Source organism: Cricetulus griseus, chromosome 4, assembly GCF_003668045.3.
Source record: "Cricetulus griseus strain 17A/GY chromosome 4, alternate assembly CriGri-PICRH-1.0, whole genome shotgun sequence".
NCBI classification, from domain to species: Eukaryota; Metazoa; Chordata; class Mammalia; order Rodentia; family Cricetidae; genus Cricetulus; species Cricetulus griseus.
Genome location: NC_048597.1, coordinates 71,115,655 through 71,137,175, shown reverse-complemented (window position 1 = coordinate 71,137,175; position 21,521 = coordinate 71,115,655). Strand labels below are relative to the sequence as shown.

Here is a 21,521-nt window from a genome sequence, read left to right as displayed (position 1 = left end):
TCATCCCCCAAGTCAAGTCCAGTGTCCCATCTGACCTCTTGTCTAGTCCCTTCTAGCCCTCACTGCAAGCCACCCCCTCCCTGGCCTATAGGTATAGATGCCCTCCATGCTACCCCAGGCTCTCTGCTCACCATGGTAGCCTCTGAGCTACCTAAAGTCTCCCCTGGCTGCCCCTAGCTTTGCTCATTTGCTCTCAGGGTGGGCTAGAAGAACTTGTGTGTAAACCATCTCTTCCACCCTTGATGGGGGACCCTCTTGTCAACTGGACTCCAGGTTCCTGCTTCCCCATGTCCACATCCTCCAAGCATCCCCACCCTGGCATGAGGGTTTAGGGAGCATGAGCAGTGGCCAGCCACACCAGCAAATAGCTGCAGAGGGTGTCCAGGAGGCTGCTGAGTATCAGCAAAGAGGAACATTCTTTCCCACCACCTGCTTGCCCCTATCTGTTGGGAAATACCCAAGCTGGTGGCCCTTAGGACTGGCAGTCGGGCAGCCTAGTTGGCCAAGATGGCTGCGGGTAAGGGCTCCAGAACCCAAAGGCGGATGCTGGCTCCTGAGCTCCCCTGTTGGCATGTGGATAGTGTGAAGGTGGACATGCTGGTGAAAGCCAGCTGGCCACAGGGAGCTTGATCTGGCCATGCTGGCCGGTTCCTTGTCATCTGGATGACGGGACTCCTCTTGGCAGGCTGCAACACTCCTGTGCCTCCAGCATGGACCAAGGGAACTGGCTGTGGAAACTGAGTTGGGTGATGGCTTTGGAGCCCTTAGTAGGAGACAAAGTCCCCAATCCTGTACTCCTTCTGACTCTTGTTCAGTCCCGCCTACTCTTGCCCCACCCCCAGACAGAAAGTGGGAGTAGGTGTGTGGGCCCTGTGGGTTTCTGAACACAAGCATAGCACTGAAGGTACAGGAAGAGCCAGTGTCTGGAGCCCCCCACCCCCACCCCAGCCTGTTTGCTTAGAGAGTCCTTGCTAGTTGTCTTGAGGGGAGCAATGCTCTAGCTCACGGTACCTGAGATGAGAGGGCATGGTGGGGTGAAGGTGGGGTATACTTGCCCCAGGCATGCCCAGCGGCTGGGGAATGTAGAGAGAAGCTAGGCTTTCCACTGGGGCTGGGGTGGGGTGTCTTCGTACCTTTGAGAAATGTGAGGTGCAGCTCGGCCCTGAGCAGGAGCCTGGTCACAGCAGCTTGGCTGACTGAGGAGTAGCACCTCCTTTATTTGGAGGCTTGCATACTTCCACTCAGCTGGCAGAACGTGGACCCCAAAACTGTGGCTGGAAACAGAACTCCATAGAAAGACAGGGTAGCTTCTGTCCTGAGCCTGGCCAGCCTCCAGAATGGCAGTCCAGAGAGGGCTACAGGCCAGCCCAAGGTCACCCAGAATGTGACACTTTCAGTGCTCATGGCTACTTCTGCCTCCACACTGCCCTGACCAGCAGCTTCCTTTCATGGAGCTATGTCATGTCCCCCGATAGTCTCTCACTCTTCACCTGCCGTGTCCAGCACTCCCATCCTCAGACAGTACAGAGTGGGCTGGTGCCCCCTCCCTCTGTGATGGTGGCATGGGACCCTGGCAGGGCCATAGACACAAGCTTTCACCACTGCCTGAGGAAGTAGCAGGACTGTTGGTGTCTCCCACTGAGACTGTTCCTTGGCTAACTGCATGGCCATGAGGGCTGAGGTCCTGGGTGTACCTGGTCCTCTGGGTAAGCCCTAGCCATGCCCTTGGTAAAGCTGATGGCCCTGGGCTGCCCACATGGTGAGGAGGTAGGGCTCTGGGTAGGCTCCCATTGCAGGAAGGCCTGGGGGGAGCATTGGCCTCTCCCTCCTTTCTCTCATCAAAGTCTTCCTGGTGTCACCAGGTATGGGCCAGCCCTGTGTTGGGCAGTGGAGACCTTGAGATCTTTGTAACCTCTTTTCTCCCTAAGTCATCCCAGATTCCAAAAGATGTCCTCAGATCTCAAGAGAGAAAGGTGTAGTGTGGGTGCCTAGAGAGTGGATGGGGACCCTGAGGTCTGCCCTCTGTGTGGAGGTCCTCCCTTCCCACTGGAACTGGAGCTTCTGCCGGGGAAGGGGCTGGCTGTGTCAGAGCAGATGTCCCTCTGCTCCATGGGAGGCAGGGGCACCAGTGCAGGCTGGCCTCTGGGCAGGGTAGGGGCACCAGTGCAGGCTGGCCTTTGGGCAGGGCAGGGGTGCCAGTACAGGCTGGCCTCTGGGCAGGGCAGGGGTGCCAGTGCAGGCTGGCCTCTGGGCAGGGCAGGGGTGCCAGTGCAGGCTGGCTTCTGGGCAGGGCACGGGAGGAGGCAGAGGAGGAGCCCACTGCACCCAGCCCCAGCAGGACACCCTCATGGCCATGTGTTCTGCGGCCTGACACGTGGTCTCTGCACACTGGGCCGTGTCCAGGCTGTCTTTCATCTCCCTGCCTCGGCCCCAATTTATGTCAGGCAGAGGCTGACATGAGGACAGGTGTGACAAGTGTCTGGCTTCCTGTTCGAAAATTGGTGAAAGAAAAACTCTTCCCATAAAGATATTCTATCTACATACCTCCTGGATGTCAGTAGAGAGAGCCCATCACAGCCGAGACAGATGGTGGTCCTAATGCACTCCATTCTTCACCTGCTGCCAGAGCCACGGCCCGGCTACGAGGTGGCTCGAGGTGGGGGGGTGGGGGGGTGGGGCATCAGACCTCTTCAGAACCCTCCCTAGCCCTGAAGCCTACTCCATTCCCACCTGTCCCACAGAGCCTCTCCAGCAACTCCAGGGGCAGTGACTTACACAGGAGAGTCCCTGGTGGTCCCAGCATCTCCACCACCAGCCTCGCCCCCCTCTGGCTAAGGTATTCCCCATGCCAAGACAGCTAGCTACCAAGACCCAAAGCCTCAGGAGATGAATTCCCAGAGACTCCCAGGCCCTCAGGTCGTAGAACTATCTTTATCAGCTGTGACAATAGCCCTTGGGAAGGCAGGGTTTGCTACATGTGGTTCTGAGGTGGCAGATAGTCAGGGCCCAGGGCCCCTTTTCTGGCCAGGTTGTGCATGTTCATTGTTCTTGTCCCCCCCTCCCCCCCCCCCTCCCCCGGGCACATCTGTGGTGGAGACCTGCTCTGGCCCAGGTGACTAATGCCCCATGGACAGAGCCTGTGGGCACTGACTCCAGAGGGCTCCACAGAAGCCCCTGTAGGTCTGAAGATGGGCAGGAACAGGCCAGGAGTGATGAAAGACTGGGAAGGGTTCACCCTCCTTAAAGTGGTGGGTAGAGCTCAGGAGAGAAGAGCCTCCTTGAGGCCATGGGCCTGGGAACAAGGTAGGCTTGCCCAAGGGGAGTTGCTTGAACAAAAGCCTGCAGGAGGGAAGGGAAGGGCAGGATTGAGCTTTCTCCTCCACAGGGTGAGGACAGTTCCTCAGGGAGAAGGCATGCCTCAGGTCTTTCTGAGCTGGTGGGCTGAACATCTCTTATGCAGCCACAGTGCACCTGCCCTGCATGAACCAGGTAGGTTTCCTGACCTCTATGTCCAGAAGAAAGGATAAACTCAGAGGCTGGGGACCCCACTTGAGCAACCCCCCCCACACACACACACAAGTGCACCTGGGCCTCCCAAACCCTGACAGACTCAGGGCTACCCTACAGGATTGCCTGTGTGTGCAGGGACCTCAGGACACAAGGCTGTGGGTTTATTTCTTTCTACCTGCTCTGACACCAACATGAGACCATCAGAATATGCCAGAAACATTTTGAATTTTACCAGATCATACTCATGGCTGAAACCCTGAAAAGATACTCCACAAAGTTTTGAGAAGGAGGTTGTATTAGTTCATACTGCCATAACAAAATACCGTGAACTGGGCGTCACAAATGGCAGAAATTAATTTTCTCTCGGTTCTAGAGGCTAGGACTCCAAGATCAGAGTGTCAGCACAGCCAGGTTCTAGTGAGCTACTTGTTCCTAGCTGGCAGATGGTTTTCTTGCTTTGGAAAGGCCTCTCTGGGGTCTCTTCTAGGCCACTAATCCATCTCAAAGCCTGGCCCTTCAGACCTTATCCTGAGGTGTCAACCCTAGCCACCTCCCACTAACCCCTTCAAATACCATCTTATCAGGGGTAGGGTATACTGATTACACTCCTAAAGCACCAACATTTTGACCAAGGCAGAAAGATCGAGAGTTCCAGGCTGGGGCTGGAGAGATGTTCAGTAGTTAAAGGCATGGGCTGCCCTTCCAGCAGACCTGCTTTTGGTTCCCACCTGCATAGCATCCTACAATCATCTGTTAACTCTGGTCCCAGGGGATCTGACACCCTCTTCTGGCCTCTAGGGGCACTGCACCCACATGGTACACAGACATACATGAAGGCAAAATACCCATAAACAAACATTTCAAAAAGGAAAATAAAATAAAGAGCTCCAGGCTATTCTAGGCTATCACTTCATACAGGTCACACCCAGTGCCCAGTGCCCAGTGTCCAGCTCAGGCACTCTCAGGCCTCTCGTGGCTCTCACTATTAAGCCTCAAAACCACTTACCTTTTTCCTGGTCACAGTCCTAATGATTCCACAAAACATGGCTCCATTCCATTCCTTCCCCAAAGCCCAGTGCAAGAGCATGTGAGATTCTAGGCCTCTGGTGCTCTCAAAATATAAATAAACAAACAAACAAATAAATAAATAAATAAAATCACATTGGGGATGGGATTCCAGCATATGTTTTGGAGGAAAGCCTAGCATAGTAACTCATGCTGTAATCCCACTACTTGGAAGGCTGAGGCAGGGAATCACCATGAGTTTGAGGCCAGCCTGGATTACATAGTAAATTCTAGACTAACCTGCCCTACAGTATAAGACAATGTCTCAAAAAAATAAATAAAGTGGTGGTGGGGTGGTACAAACGTCTGTCCATAACAGAAGTGAAGCCACTATTGAGGGCCACTCAGATCCTCAGCATTTGGGTACATGAGCCTCCCCCAGTCAGGAGAGGACCACTACCCCTCCAGCCCTGGCCATTCTCATGGAATGCCATCTGTGCGGCTACACAAAGTCTGCCACTTACCTACAGTGAGCATGTGACAAACATCCATAAGTTCCTACTGTGTGCTTCTCACAAGCCATGGTTCTGCCTCCATGGTGCCCAGGGCCAGTGACAGAATCAGGGTACACGGAGGCTAGCTAGGTCTCTGTCCAGTCTCTGTGCCAGCCTGTGGGGCCAAGTGGGAACCTTGGCATTGAGTGGAAGGTAGGGACCCTGGGGTGTGTTTTATAGGTATGCCACCCTGGCACCAGCTCTCCTACTTCACAGATAAGAAAACCCAGGCCTGTGAGGCATCAGTGATGACCACACTGGCCCATATAGCTGGACTTAAGGGTGATTCCATCTCACAGCTGCCTTCCAAATTTTCAAGGGTCACATGGGAGAGACTCATGCAGGCAGACCTGGGACTAACCCCCTGATACCTACTGGCCAAGTCATGATCACCGGTACCTGCTGCAGCCACCCCAAACAGCTGAGGAATGGGTGGGGCCTGGATGGAGGGAGGGTGTGGTTGGCTGTGGGTGCTGGGTTGTAAATATGCATTCCCAAGAAGAGATGCCGAAGTAGGATCTGGTTATGGGGCCTCCATGTGTCAGAATATGGGGTCCCATGTGCCAGAGGCCTAGGATCTCACACATTCTTGTATTGGGCTTTGGGGAAGGAACAGAATGCAGCCATGTTTTGTGGAATCATTAGGACTGTGACCAGGGAAAAGGTAAGTGGTTTTTGAGGCTTGATAGTGAAAGCCATGAGAGGCCTGAGCAGTGCCTGAGCTGGACACTAGGCACTGGGTGTGACCTGTGTGAGGTGACAACCAGGGCTCCTAGATCCCCAAGGATTACATGGAAGAGATGGATGCAGCCAGATTTAGGAATGGCCACTGACACTGCTGGCTATGCTATGGTCACTAGAGTTGTCCCCAGTAGGGCCTAGGGCCTGTTGGAGAGGGTACTCTCCCAGCCTGGTCCTTCCTCAGCACAAAAGGAGTCTGGGTCCTGAACTAATAGGGGGATCATTTCACCTTACTTTTTAGACAGGGTCTCCCAACAAACTTAGAACCTGCTAATTTGTCTAGATGGGCTGGCCAGTGTGCTCCAGGGACCCTCCAGTCCCCATCTTCCCAGTACCAGAATTACAGGTTCACACTACTGTGTCTGGCTATTCTGTGGATTCTGGGAGGTTCTAACTCGGGTCCTCACGTTTGCCCAGCAAGCACTTCACCAACAGTGCTTTGCACTTTGTCCAAGCTGCAGATAGGGGACCACCCTGAGAGTCTGAGCTGACCCATGTTGCACCCTGGACAGAGGTGCTGTCCAGAAGTGAGATTAGAAGTACCTGGTCTTCCTGGCTGCACAGCCCAGGCCACTGCCCTTCCCCCTGATGTCTGCCACAGCACCCTAAATGAAGCAGCATCAGGATGTAGCCAAAATACAGTGACCTCCTTTTCTGTAGGAAACAAGAGTGCCTGGCTTCCACCCGCGCAGGTGAGAAGCCGCCAACAATTTCCATCCAAATTGATTTCAAATAAGCAAGCGTTATCACACACAATCATATAGGAATAATTTATCACTCATTAATAAAAGAGCAATTACTTATTCACATTGCCCCTGCCGGTGTGCTGTGGGCTTTGTTGCAGGTTTAGGATCTGAAAAACAGAGAAGCTGAGACTCGGACTGAGGCCTAGTGGCTGCAGTCCTGCTTCCAGTACAAGATGGCCCTTGCCGACTCTCAGCTGCCTCCCCACTCCCCACGACAGCCTGAGATGGAGATTGAAGACTAAACAGGGAGGTGGCACATGTGAAGTGTTGGGTGGGGGTTGGTCAGGTGTCATAGAAGCACAGCACGGGGGATGCAGAGAGACTTCTGGGTTGGCTGAGGGAGAGTGGCTGCAGAGCTGGACCTGTGAGAATCCCTTCAAGCCTCTGAACTGCAGAAGCCCCCATAACAAAGGATGTAGGTACATTCTCAGCCACCCTTGGCTAAGCAGGGGCCTGCACCAGTGAACAGCATGTGTCTGCTCAGGATGCCAGCGCTCTATGCCCTCCAGCTCTACTGTCTAACCCACGTTTGACTCTACTCAGGAAGACGCACTCTCTTCTCTCTCATGTCCTCCTTTGTACCTCGGGTTGCAGTTGACTTCATTGTTTGTTTCTCCCCTTGCCCCATCTCCTAGGAGAGCAAGCTCTTCATCGGGTCATGGTCTTTCATTCCCCACCCCCCACCCCCCAACTCCGGGATCTCATCCTAGGCCCTTGTCCTGCTACCCCATAACTCACATGCCATAGGTTGCAAATTAGCTTTGTTTTGGCTGACTGTAAGAAAGGTATTGTGTGGGCCATCTGAGCTCTCCTATGTTTGCCAGTGTGATCAAGCTGGACTGGCGGGGGCCAGAACTCCATATCTTAAAGTGTTTCTTCTGAGTCTTGCAGTTACCTGGCACCACGGTGTTCTGAGGAGCTCTGTGCTACCTCACATTGCTTACGACCGGCTTTTCCTCTTGGACTCACGCTTGCTTCCCTCGGTCCCCAGGAGCCTGAAGCTCGGTGTGAGTATCCAGTGAAGGCCCTCAGCTCTAGGAAGTTTTCTGGTACTATTTCTTGGGTAATATTTTTATCTTCCATTTTCTGTTTTCTCTTCATAGAATTGCCCTAAAACACATTCGACCTATATTTGCCCATTGAATCTCATTCAGTTTTTCTTTTTGTTTTTCTTTCTGGAGGATTTCCTTGACCTTGTTTTCCAACCCTTCTATTGATTCTTTTAATTTTAGCAACTCTATTTTTAATTTCTAGACACTCTTTCTTGTTCTCTGGTGACTCTTTGGTCATAGCACCCTGCTCTTGTTTGAAACCTACTTCTATTCCTGGGTCCCCTGATTAGAATTGCCCCCTAATTTCTGGCTATCTGGGACCCTCCAGCTGCAGCTTCTTGAATTATTTCCTTTGTTGTCTGCACTGTGCCTTCTTCACATGTGGGACGGCTGCTGGTCACCTTTTCTGGGAAACAGTTTCAGGGGTCTGCTGAGATGGTACATGTCAACTGGCAGGTTCTGAACCAACAAGTAGGAGCTGCCCCAGGCTTCCCCACGTGCCAAGAGTAGAGACCCTTTCTCTGGGTGTTTCTCTACCCCCCCTCCCTACTCTCCATAGGGCATGCTCCTTGGTCACTATCAGATGTGTCTGCATGTGGCTCACCAAGTTTCTATGTGACGATGGTTGGGCAAAGCAGGGAGAATAGTGGTCCCTGGTGATGAAGCAGCAGCAGCTGATGCTGCCTGAGTTCAGGTCTCTTGGAAGGTGTGGCAGGCTGTACAGGACACAAGCCTACTAAGATGACTGTAGAGAGGACAGGACACAGCTCAGGTATGTGTTAAGCACAGCCTAGCTGCCGGGCTGTCCTTTAGTACAGACGCAGGATTCTCTACACAGGGCAGGGACAATAATCAGACCAAGCCAGAGTGGTTCTGTGGCTCCAAGACAACACCTGTGTTGAACTGTGCCTCACCTTTTCCAGCTGAATCACAGTGACCCAGGTTAGACATACTGGCTGACTACACCAATCATGGGTGTCAGGCTCTGGGCTAACTTCTGGGGAGGCAAGACACTAGCCCCAGCCCAGACCTGTCTAGGGACACCTCAGTGGGGATTCGAGGCTAGAGGCAGCACTGGGTCCTGAAGAGATGGTGCTGGCCCAGTGTGATCCTCACATTGCTGGTATGGTGACAGACTCAGGGGGCCTGGCCTCTTCTCCAGCTTCTCTAAAAGTGGGTGGAGCCTACATCTGAGCCTGAACCTTCAGCCAGCCCAAGGAGCAAGGCTTGGTCCAAGAGTCACATGCTGCAGGGGATCAAGGAGGCCAGAGTAGCTATCCATTCCTGCCCTGTGGTCCCTGGGAGCTTGGGTAAGGTTGTGGAGATCCTGGGGCCCATTATGTGCCTTGTCCCCTGACATCACTGGTACCCTATTGGGTTTTAGCATGTTTCAGGGCCTTTATGTATGGAGTAGAAGTAATGATCACCTACTCACTGTGCAATGGGGTGTCTTGGTCACTGTTCTATTGCTGTCAAGACACACCATGACCAAGGCAACTTGTATAAAAGAAAGCATTTAATTGGGGTGTCTTGCTTATAGTTTCAGAGGCTCAGTTCATTATCATCATGGCAAGGGGCATGGCAGCAGGCAGGCATGGCGCTGGAGAAGTGTCTGAGAGCTACATCCTGATTCCAAGGAAAGGAGAGAGAGAGAGAGAGAGAGAGAGAGAGAGAGAGAGAGAGAGAGAGAGAGAGACTGGGCCTGGGTTGGATTTTTGAAATCTCGAAGTCCACCCCGCAGTGACACATTTCCTCCAACAAGGCCACACCTCCTAATCCTTCCAATCCTTTCAAATAGTGCCACTCATTTAAGCATTCAAATATATGAGCCTATGTGGGCCTATGTGGGGGTTGTACCATAGGGAGGTCACAAAAATCCCCAGGAGAGAGGTGTCCAGGAATGCTCCCTTCTTCCCTTCATCCTTCCTCTGTCCTGCCCTCCTACTGAGCCTCCAGTGAGGTTGGAGTTATGGTGGCAGGGACAGTGCCTCCCTAGGAAACAACTGCTCATCAAAGATACTCCCGTATGGCTTCAAACCTCTGATGCGAGGACAAGGCCACTGCTCACTGGCCTGTGGTTCCCTGTGTTTGTGTGAAGCTGGCTGCTCTCCATATGTGCTTCAAGCTTGGGCTGTTTGCCATCCAAATTAGTGCTTATAGTGATGATGGTGATGATGGTAGTGGTGCTGGTGATGGTGATGATGGTGGTAATGATAGTGATGGTGATGATGGTAGAGGTGCTGATGATGGTGAAGATGGTAGTGATGCTGCTGATGATGCTGATGATGGTGCTGATGATGGTGATGATGGTAGTGATGCTGCTGCTGGTGCTGATGATGGTGATGATGGTAGTGATGCTGCTTCTGATGGTAGTGGTGGTTCTGATGATGGTGGTGATGGTGGTGGTGATGACGGTGGTGATGGTGGTGATGATGGTAGAGGTGATGGTGATGATGGTGGTGGTGATGGTGGTGATGGTGGTGGTGATGGTGGTGATGGTGGTGATGGTGGTGATGATGGTGATGATGGTGGTGGTGGTGGTGATGATGGTGGTGGTGCTGATGATGGTGCTGGTGGTGGTGCTGATGATGGTGATGATGGTGGTGATGGTGGTGATGATGGTGATGATGGTAGAGGTGATGGTGGTGATGGTGCTGCTGATGGTGATGATGGTGGTGCTGATGGTGATGATGGTGGTGATGATGGTAGTGGTGGTGGTGATGGAAGTGATGGTGGTGATGATGGTAGAGGTGATGGTGGTGATGGTGATGATGGTGGTGATGGTGATGATGGTGGTGATGGTGGTGATGATGGTAGAGGTGATGGTGATGATGGTGGTGGTGATGGTGGTGATGGTGGTGATGATGGTAGAGGTGATGGTGATGATGGTGATGATGGTGGTGATGGTGGTGGTGGTGATGGTGGTGGTGATGATGGTGATGATTTCTACAGTCTAGATCCTGAATGTCTAGACTATAGGAGGCAAAGATTCTTGTACAGAACACGTAGCTCCAGTTCATGGTGGGAAGTGGTAAAATCTTTGGAAGGTTGGCCCTAGGGGAAGAAGTTAAGTTATTGAGTGTGTGCCCTTGAAGGCATATAAGACCCCATCCCCTTCTAGTTCTTTTTCTTTTTGTTTTCTGGGTGCCATGAAATGAGCAACTTCCTTTGCTGTGCACTTCTGCCTTGCCAGGGACCCAGCCCTCTAAAACTGAACCAAAGTAAGCCATACCTCCCTAAAAAGTTGACTCAGCTTTTGTGACAGTGACAGAAAGCTGACTAACACCATGATGATGATAAGGATGGTGTGGTGATGACAGCGAAGATCATGGCATGGTACTGATGGTGATGCTAATGGCAATACCAATGACGATGGTGATGATAGTGGTTGGTGGTGACAGTGATGATGAGAGCAGAAGATACCTGTAACTTACTTTCAGTCTGTGATCCTGGCCATGGGTCTGCGTAAGTAACTGCTTCTGAAGTCATCAGAAGTGGGCCAGAGCCGGGAGGTGGTGGCGCACGCCTTTAATCCCAGCACTCGGGAGGCAGAGGCAGGCAGATCTCTGTGAGTTTGAGACCAGCCTGGTCTACAAGAGCTAGTCCAGGACAGCCTCCAAAGCCACGGAGAAACCCTGTGTTGGAAAAAAAAAGAAAAAGAAGTGGTTCAGACCTTCCTGTTTACCAAGAAGTACTGCCTTCACCGTTCCCAGGCTAAGTATTCTCACCTTTAATAGAGCCTTTGTTTTTAACTGAGAATGTCCATTAGCCAAGGCCAGACTCTTGACATCTTGGGAAGTATATCAGTGCTGGAGTGATCATGTCCTGGAAGTTCATGCTCCCAGGTCCTGTCCTGTCCAAGGATGGATGTTAACGGGTCAGAGAAGCCTCATTTGGACCTGGCTAGGGTTTCTGGGTAGGTTGCAGAAAAGGGGTCATCAGAGCCCTCTAAAATCCTGTAGGTGGATACACTGGAATAGCAGGACCAGCACCCCAGCAGATCCCACCTAAACTAAGATGCCACCAACCCCAAACCCACCTCCCCTAGATTTGTTCCCCCATTAGTGCCTTTATCCATCCTTCCCAAATCAGGACTGACTGTCATGACTTCCTCCTGATACCTGGGGACAGCTGTTCATCTTTTTCTTATGAACAGTTTTGGTCTTTTGTGTTGTTTGCTCTTTTTTTTAAAAGGTTTTGAGAATTTAAGTGTACAAGTGTTTTTGCCTGCCTGAGTGTATGTAAACCATGGTCATGTCTCATGCTCTCGGCATGAGATCCCTAGAAACTAGACTTAAAGACGGTTGTGAGCTGCTGTATGAGTGCTGGCAACCAGAGTGGTTCCTCTACAAAGGCAGCAAGTGCTCAAAACTGCTGAACCACCTCTCCTGCCCCTGTTTGTTTTAAGACAGGATGGCCTTGAAACTCACCATGTAACTGAAGCTGACCTTGAACTCCTGATCTTCCTGACTCTGCTTCCCATTTGCAAGATTAAGGTGTTCCCTACCATACCCAGCTTGTTTGAGGATTTTTTTTTTTTTAAAGACAGGGTTTTTCTGTGTAGCTTTGTAGACCAGACTGGCCTCGAACTCACAGAGAATTGCCTGCCTCTGCTTCCCGAGTGCTGGGATTAAAGGCGCGTGTTTTGTTTGGGAACTTTTTGAGACAGTGTCTTGCTTTGTAGCCTAGATTGAACTTGCACTCCCACTGCCTCAGCTTCCCTGTTTCATTTCCAAGTTGCATGCGTTCCCATTATGCATGCCTGCTGACAGTATCCTTACAACACACTTGGTTTCCCATGACTTAAACAGGATACCAGTACTCACTACCTCCCTTTCACACTCTGCCTCCAATCCCCAAATGCTGATCTTGCCCAGTGTTCCTCGGTGTCAACCCTGCACTAAGGTGAGAGACCACTGTGCTCAGCCCACCCAGCCATACCTGCTTGGCAGGAACAATGAATGGTCTTCTCTGACCCTTGAGTTCCTTTTCCATAGCCAAGAGGTTGAGTGGAGTGGCCTTGGCTGGGCCCTCATAAATGTGAAAATAGCAACACTGCGCACAGTAGGTGTTCAGTCACAATGCAGGTAGACAAACTTCCTGTAAGAGGGCCCAGCATTGTGGGTCACACCATGCACTGTGCTAACATCACTGGATCAAAAGCAGCTATGGATTGTGGGTGAACACATCTACGTGGCTGCATGCCAAAACCCAGCTTATTGCTAATGTAACAGCTAGCTCTTGGGCCAGGTTGTCCAGGGCCCTTCAGCCTTTCTTCTAGTTCCATGGGCTCAAAGTTCTGGCCTTGGAAGGTAATTCCAGTGGGAACATCTAGCTGAAGAGGGTTGTATGCGCCCTCTTGGATTCCTTGTTCCCACTGGCTCTCCCTGCCTGTCCTGCCTCTGCCACTGGCTCTGTGACAGAGGTCTCTAGAGGCTGGGGAGCCCAGCTTAGGAGGGTGTGCTGAGGCTTCATTAACTGGCCTTCTCCTGTGGGTTCTGTCTGCCTGCTTCCCTCCTGATGAGTGGCCAAGGGCCCAATAGGTAGGTCCCAGATGGTGTAAGCTGATGATGGCCTCAAGACCTGCACCTGCTTTTTTAATAGTAAAGTAAGTTCAGCCTGGGTGGAAGCCACCTCTCTGCTTGATTGATCATGCTTTACAAATGCAAGAACATGTGGGGAGGTGTCACCTACTTCCTCCCACTGCAGGGTAGCAGACCCTCCTCTAAGTTCCAAGGTCTGCACAGGCCCCTCGTACCAACCCATTTTTGCTCCGTGCCCAAGGGATGCTGGCTTCTATAATACATTCATCCTGCTTTGCATACTGCATGTACTAACAACACATTTTTGTGTCTGCCCTCCCCGCCCCTACTGCTTGTCCTTGGCATATGTTTTTATCTTCCAGTTGAGGCCAAGTATATATAACTACCACATGCACCCCAAGTCTCGTGTTTACCCCATGTGCTGACACTCGGGGCCTCACAGGTCAGCAGCAGATTCAGGGATAGGGTGGAGACCCAGGGTTCAGTCTGGGATGCTTGTCCTAAAATAGATTCGAGACACAGAAGGAGGAACTATAGACCTGCCAGGCTGAGCATCCATCCAGGGCAGCATCAGGATGTGCAGGAGGGGTGGGGTATTTTTGTGACAGTCCTGGGGCTTAGGCTATGGCCTAAGGGGGTCTCCTTCATAGGATGTCTATGGTAAGGATATGGCAGTCGTTGGTTGGTTCCTCATTAGTGACCCTGGGGACTGAAGCCTGGAATGGAAGATGGATTGAATTAGCAGCAGGACCCCAAAGGCCTGGGGTGGGAGCCAGGTAATTAAGCAGCAGGTGTTTGCTGGTCACCTGATGGGAGCAACTAGCCTCTTGTCAGGGAGGGAACACTGAGTCTCCGGGTTGGATGGGCTTCAGCCAGGCAGAACCTGTAGGTGCTTGGTCGCATAGGCCCACAGAGCAGAGTTCACAGGGCAGGGTTCAGGAGGTGAGTGTCAGAGTAGAATATATTGCCGGACCTGGTGAGGCTCTAGAGCCCTTTAGGTAATGGGACTAGAACCGAAAATGAATTCCTTGGAAAGACTGGTAGCATACACCTGTAATCCCAGCTACTCGGGAGGCTGAGGTTAAGAGTTAAAAGACGGCTTGGGCAACTTCATGTCCCTGTGTCTCAGCAATAAAAATAAAAGAGCCGGGCATGGTGGTGCATGTCTTCAATTGCAGCTCGGGGGTGTGGTGGGGGGGCAGGTAGGTTCTCTGAGGATATGAGGATGACCTGGCACAGTCAAAAGCCGTTTTCAACAGCGCTGCTCCAGTCGCAATATGATGTCAAGCAGCTAGGACACACTCCAGGCCTCAGTTTCCCCACTGCTTATGGCCCGGTTTGAGGCATATCAGCTTGGATCTCGTATCTGCCAACCATGGTAAGTGACCTTACCCATTATCGACCTGACCTGCTTGTTTTGCTCTATAGTCAAGATCAATAAGGAACAAGGCATCAAAGGACCAGGACAGGACAGCAGATGCTAGTGGCCACACCCACAGGAGATACAGGGTGAGCTGGCCTCTGTGGAAGCTGCTGCCATCTTCCTGTCCCCATCACTGCTCTGGGAAGGAAGCATAGTGTGAATTCAAGCTGTCACTGCACTTGTCTGTGGGCCCAAGTATGGGTAGAAGGTGGGCAGTGTGTGTGTGTGTGTGTGTGTGTGTGTGTGTGTGTGTGTGTGTGTGTGAGAGAGAGAGAGAAGAGAGAGAGAGAGAGAGAGAGAGAGAGAGAGGTGAGTGAAGATGAGGGTACAGACGAGGTGGGGGTCAGTAGTGATGTGCTGTGGGGAGTGGGCCCAGGGAAGGATGCCTTGACTCTCTGCAGTGGGGGGGGGGATGACATTGGTCCCTCCACCCTCTTTTACCAGAGCTATTTCTGGTCATGTATGCTGACCTGTTCTGCCTTTTAAGTGTGGTCTCTTCTGGACTGCCTCAGCAATCCAGCCACTTCTATAGTCTCTGACCCCAGCTCAGTACACCCATGAAGATATCTTCCCAGCTGTAGCTAGCATGGCAGATCCCTGTGCCCCAGAGCCTGTCCGGCAGGCCAGAAGTCCAGCGCCCACTGGCTGTCCTGGTCGTGTAACAGTTGTCCTTCATGAGCTGACTAGACTTTTCCTGACAGCCCTCCAGGTAGCCCACGCCACCACCCTCACCTCTCCTTCCTTTTAAACTGCCTCGGTGTAGGAGCAGGGCTTGCCACTCTCTGCCTCAGTTCCCTCATCTGTAAATAGATGCTGGTGATGGAAAGAGAATGAGATTCTCTGTGGCACTCCAAAAATCCCTGGGGGTAGCCTTTGAGAGCAACATCAGGACCCAAGGGCACCCAGCTGGTAGAAGGAGCAAAGTCAGTGCCCTGGGTCTGTAAGGACGAGAGGACATCTCCACAGGATGTCAGGCTAGGCTAGGGTGGTGGTGGAGAGAATGCAAGAACACATTGGGCTGGGAAGATGCTAAAGAAGGCAGTCTCAGCTCACTGGGCTGCTGAGGTGAGCTGCTGACCTCAGCAGTGCCTGCCTGCTGGCTCAAGTGGCTGCTGGGCAAGGCCCCAGAATCCTCCACCCCACCTGGCCCCTCCCTTTCCCTTTTTCCCTCTTCACATCCTCTGGCTTCTTTCCCTCTGCCCCTGCCCTCTTTCTGCCTCCTACTTCCTCCCCCCTCCTCTTTCCTCTTCTTCCCTCTCTCCCATCTCCCTCTTCCTCCCTCCCCCTACTCCTTCCTCAATGAATGTGACTCTGGGCTTTTGAATCACATCTGTTGGTACAGATGCCAGTGGCTGTATCCTGCCTGATCTGGCTGCCCCAGGTGGAGGAGAACCCCTGGCTGTATGTCTAGTTATTGCCCTGCCTGGGGAATCTCCAGGCCATGTGCACTAGGAAGCCAGCCGTTTCCCACGTTCACCCTCATGTCCCTGTGGCTCCCTAGATGACCTGAGCTAAGCCAGAAGCCACTGGCCATGACCCAGTTCCAACAGCTAGTGAGTCCCAACGGAAAAGCCCTGGAGGAGACCCCCACACAAATCTGATGAAAATTGACTTGGGTATAGCTGGAGAAATATCACTTTGTGCATAGCTTTTAAGGCCGGCTCAAGTGGCTGCAGTGTCCTGAGGGATCTCTTCATGGATCCCATGTGAGAGGGATGGACCCCCCGCAACCACTTTCTGCCACGAGTGCATGCCAAGTGCCTTCTGAGAATGGGAACGTGAAAGAGACTGGCAGGTGTAGGTTATGGGGGTCGGGGCAAGAGGGCCAGACTGCTCCCCAAAAGGAAGGCTGTCTCAAACGGAATCTGTGGGCAGGTTTTACAGTGAAAACAATGTGAGGGTGGAGGGGGTCCAGACCTGAAGTTCAGAAGCCTTGTAGCTCAAAGCACTACAGAAACCACAAGGATGAGCGGAAGCAGGCCGGGCAAAGTGGCAGACAGACTGAATATGGCAGCCCTGGGGTGCGGTTAGGGATCACCCTCACGGCCTGGTCAGGTGTCCAGTGTTTCCCCAAACTCCTGCTGTGAACACAAGCTATGCTGCAAAGTTGGGTTTGATTATCTCATAAAAAGATGCCCCCTCATGCTTGCTCAGCGCAGGGGTTGCCATGGAGACCAGCGGGCAGGCCCCAAGGGGGGCCAGGCTGGAGCCAATTACTGTGGCTACAGCAGAAGAGCCTACCCCAGCCCCTGTGCTCACAGGGTGGGTGAGAAGGGCCGCCTCTGGGAAGTTGATTTCCAACAGGAACTCAGCTGTGTCTTTTACCTTCTGCCTGGCAAGACTGAGCACCACATAGCCACTCCTCTGATTGGCCACCTCCCTGTTGTGGGGCAGCCCTGGACCCCCCACTGACCGCAGCTGAGCTATCGATTGGGAGCTACAGTCTACCACTGGTGTGATGGATGGCACAGAAATTGGTGGTGCCTTCAGTGCATGTGTGGCAGCATAGGTGATAGGCAGTGTGTGGTGTGGCTGGGCTGATAGTGCCCCCCCAGTCACCCATGGCAGTAAAATCTCCAGCCAGACCCTGGGTGCATGAAGCCCCTACTTACCCAGCCTTGGGTCCTGAGGTCAGGACCAGGAAGTGCTATGCACAAGGCATGGTGTCCTCTTGTGATAGCAGTTAAGGCATCAAGGGGTGCTGACGTGGCCATACCCCACTGTCGGGGAGGGGGGCATGTAAGAAGAGAATTCGAGAGGCTGCTTAGACAGAGCCTCAGGCCCAAGTGCAGCCCACACACATGACCATCCTGGGGCATGATGGGGGCAGGCATCCGTGGATTGGGGGCTCCTGGGCCTGTCTTGCCACCACAGCTGCCAATAAATGACCCTAGGCCCAGCAAACCCAAGCTCATTGAATAAAGTCACTGAGTCTGAGAAGAGGGCTCCCAGAGCCTGAATGCTGGGCTGTTAGATTTGCCTGCCCTGTGGGGCCTGGGATTTAGAGCAACAGACTGCATCATGCAGAAGAGGACCCTTTATGGTAAGGGGCCCAGTGTGAAGTAGAAGTCCCCAGAGGCCAACACTGGGTAGGGAAGGCTGGCCCCTAGTCTTTTCCCAACTCCAAGCAGTTAGCCAGCCTTGGCCTCCTGTCTGCAGTATCCTGCTCTTAGCTAGCTGCCAAGAAAGGTGTTAGCTGTCAACACAGGTGTTAGCTGTCAATGACGGTGTTAGCTGATAAGCCATAACCCTCCCAGGGGGATTCACATTTTAATAGACTCACTCCTGAAAGAGCCTTCAGCATTCAAAATGGATGGGGCTCTAGTGACAGGGCAAGGCAAGGAGCTTTTTCCTAGGAATTTTGGCACCCCAGCCCTAGCATCTACTGCTGTGAATATAGGTCTTTGGCCACACCTGGGTATATCTGGCCCAAGGACTTAGAATAGGGCCTGATGCCTTGGGGCCACTAAGAGAAGTAGGGTGGCAACAGGGATGGGCAGGAAGGCTGGGAAGGGGTGGAGCAGAGAATGAGGCCGGGGGAGGAGGCTGCAGAAGGTGTTCAGAGCCAAGTCAGGAAGTGCTTAAAAGGGAGGCTGTGTGGAGGAGGGAGCAGCCTGCCCTGGGGGCCTAGGAGAAGCCCTTCCTCCCTCCCCACCTTCCCCACACTCAGGCTCCTTTTCCTCAGATAGCAGAGGTGCTAGTGAGGAGACCTACCCCAAGCCTCAGGAGACCCCTACAGACAGACAGAACCCTCCAGGGGCTCAAGCATAGTTCTCATTTTGGCATGAGGGGGTTCCCTATAATTCCAGCTGCCAGAGGTTATCAAGAGCTGGAGGAGCCTGGGCAGGGTGTGGATTGTGAGCCTCAGTCCCTCCTCTGCAGCCTGTGCCAAGGGACCCGGCAGGCCTAGGGATGAGTCAGTTGCTGCTATGGTGTTTTCAGACTCCCCTTCTTCCATCTTACCCTGTAGCCTGCTGGGGCTGATTTGGGACTGTGTGCCCTGGAGTCCTGAGATGGTGTATGCAACTACCCCAGAAGGCCTTCTAGATACATGTTTTTGGTGACCGACTGGGGTAACCCTATGGGGGTGAGCAACAGGTGTGTAGGTAGGGTGGCATGAGGGTTGGGGGTGCAGACATGATCACCAGTGTGGAATATGTGCCTCCAAGGACAACTTACAGCCCAGCATTGTCTCTATGTTGTGGAAGGTAGAGGTCCTATAGCCCCATTCCCAGGGTTGGCTCCCTTTAGGCTCTGCCCAGTTCCCCGAGGCCAACCCAAGGAGAACTGTTCCAGCATCAATTCCCACCCCTTGGGGCCCCTATCTGATCACCTTTTCCTCTGTCTACAGGAAGCCGGCTGCTGGCATGGGTGTTATGGCTACAGGCCTGGCGGGTAGCGGCACCATGTCCTGGTGCTTGTGTGTGCTACAATGAGCCCAAGGTGACAACAAGCTGCCCCCAGCAGGGCTTGCAGGCTGTGCCCACTGGCATCCCAGCCTCCAGCCAGAGAATCTTCTTGCATGGCAATCGCATCTCTCACGTGCCAGCTGCCAGCTTCCACTCATGCCGAAATCTCACTATCCTGTGGCTGCACTCCAATGCACTGGCCCGGATTGATGCCACTGCCTTCACTGGCCTGACCCTCCTGGAGCAACTAGACCTCAGTGACAATGCACAGCTCCGTACTGTGGACCCCACCACCTTCCATGGCCTGGGCCACCTGCACACGCTGCACCTAGACCGATGCGGCCTGCAGGAGCTGGGTCCCGGCCTGTTCCGTGGACTGGCAGCTCTGCAGTACCTCTACCTACAAGACAACAATCTGCAGGCACTGCCTGACAATGCCTTCCGTGACCTGGGCAACCTCACACACCTCTTTCTGCATGGCAACCGCATCCCCAGCGTGCCTGAGCATGCTTTCCGCGGCCTGCACAGTCTTGACCGCCTCCTCTTACACCAGAACCATGTGGCTCGTGTGCATCCACATGCCTTCCAGGACCTCGGCCGCCTCATGACCCTCTACCTGTTTGCCAACAACCTCTCCATGCTACCCGCAGAGGCCCTAGTGCCCCTGAGATCTTTGCAGTACCTGCGACTCAACGACAACCCCTGGGTGTGTGACTGCCGGGCACGTCCACTCTGGGCCTGGCTGCAGAAGTTCCGAGGTTCCTCGTCAGAGGTGCCCTGCAGCCTGCCCCCACGCCTGGCCAGCCATGATCTTAAGCGCCTGGCTGCCAGTGACCTAGAGGGCTGTGTTGTGGCTTCGGGGCCCTTCCGCCCCATCCTGACCACTCAGCTCACTGATGAGGAGCTGCTCAGCCTCCCCAAGTGCTGCCAGCCGGACGCTGCCGACAAAGCCTCAGTTCTGGAACCCGGGCGGCCAGCTTCTGCTGGCAATGCCCTTAAGGGACGTGTACCTCCTGGTGACACTCCACCAGGCAATGGCTCAGGCCCACGGCACATCAATGACTCTCCCTTTGGGACTTTGCCCAGCTCCGCAGAGCCCCCACTGACTGCTGTGCGGCCTGGGGGATCCGAGTCACCAGGACTGCCCACCACCGGTCCCCGCAGGAGGCCAGGTTGTTCCCGAAAGAATCGCACCCGCAGCCACTGCCGTCTGGGCCAGGCAGGAAGTGGAAGCAGTGGAGCCGGGGAAGCAGAGGGTTCAGGCGCCCTGCCTGCTCTGGCCTGCAGCCTTGCTCCTGTGGGCCTTGCACTGATACTCTGGACAGTGCTCGGGCCTTGCTGACCAGACACCAGCTACCAGGTGTGTGTACATATGGGGTCTCCCTCCATGCCGCCAGCCAGAGCCAGGGACAGGTCCCGTGGGGCAGGCCAGGCCCTCCCTGACAGATGCCTCCCCACCAGCCCACCCCCATCTCCACCCCATCATGTTTACAGGGTTCCGGGGGTGGCGTTTGTTCCAGAACGCCGCCTCCCACCCGGATCGCGGTATATAGAGATATGAATTTTATTTTACTTGTGTAAAATATCGGATGACGTGGAATAAAGAGCTTTTTTCTTAAGCTGTGGCCTCTTGGGCTGCGGTACTGTGGGTGGTGAGAAACGAGGGTGGGTCCCAGCATAGCATCTCCTTCAGACACTGGCACAGAAGGCCCGAGAGGAGATAGAACTGCCCACCCTCACTGGTGGGGCAGTTTGGGCTGAAGGGGGGGTCACATGCAGGAGTGAAACGACATTCTCGCCGTCTGCTAGCTGCACCAGTGAGTTTGTCCCATAGCTGGCATCCTTGAGCTCAGCCAACTTCTATGAGAGCTGGGCTGACTACTGCCCAGCTCTACGTGGTTATGAACAGGCTATCTTTTGGGGACATCTACTCTGGGATTGTCCAGCTCAGGAGAAGGCTGAGAGTGAGATGTAAAGACCATGCTCCCATTGCTGGAGAATGACCAGGAATGAGGTGGATTCAAGATCATGAAAGGACTGTGTGCACCTTCATATCGCTGCCCTAGGTCACAGCCCTCATGCCTGGGAGACTGACAGCACCCCACAGCCCTTGAGGAGCAACGTGCCCAAGAACACACGTGCGCACATAACAGACACACATGGCAGAGCAGAGCCGCACAGACACACGTGTGTGCGCATGTGCTTAAAAACAGCACAGACAAGAAGAGTCATGTGTGATTCCCTGAGGCCCGGGCTGCAAAGGCCTCAGAGACAAAAGGGAAAGTCACTCAGTCAGAAAACCCTGGGTAGAAGTAGTGGTGAGGGGAACAGGAATGGGGTCTGCCTCCCCGACAGGGCAAAAGCTGGGAGAAAGGGAGGAGAAAAATGCAGGCACTGGGGGAGGGAACTGGGGAGCCAGATGGCCATGGGGGCGGCCAGGGATCCAGAAACTTGGGGAGGAGGCTGGCATGGGGGATGTGCTCAGCAATCGCCATCTGAGTAGGGGCTGGGGGCAAAGGTGGGGTGCAGAGGCCCTGT

At 53.5% G+C, this 21,521-nt stretch overlaps 1 protein-coding gene across 1 annotated transcript; it reads left to right on the top strand.

Moving 5' to 3' along the window:
• The first annotated feature begins 507 nt into the window (after nucleotides 1-507).
• Rtn4r (reticulon 4 receptor) lies at nucleotides 508-20,325 on the top strand. Its single transcript, XM_035444145.1, has 2 exons — nucleotides 508-517; nucleotides 18,926-20,325. Exons 1-2 carry the CDS (start codon nucleotides 508-510, stop codon nucleotides 20,323-20,325), a joined length of 1,410 nt encoding a protein of 469 aa, XP_035300036.1.
• The last annotated feature ends 1,196 nt before the right edge of the window (nucleotides 20,326-21,521 follow it).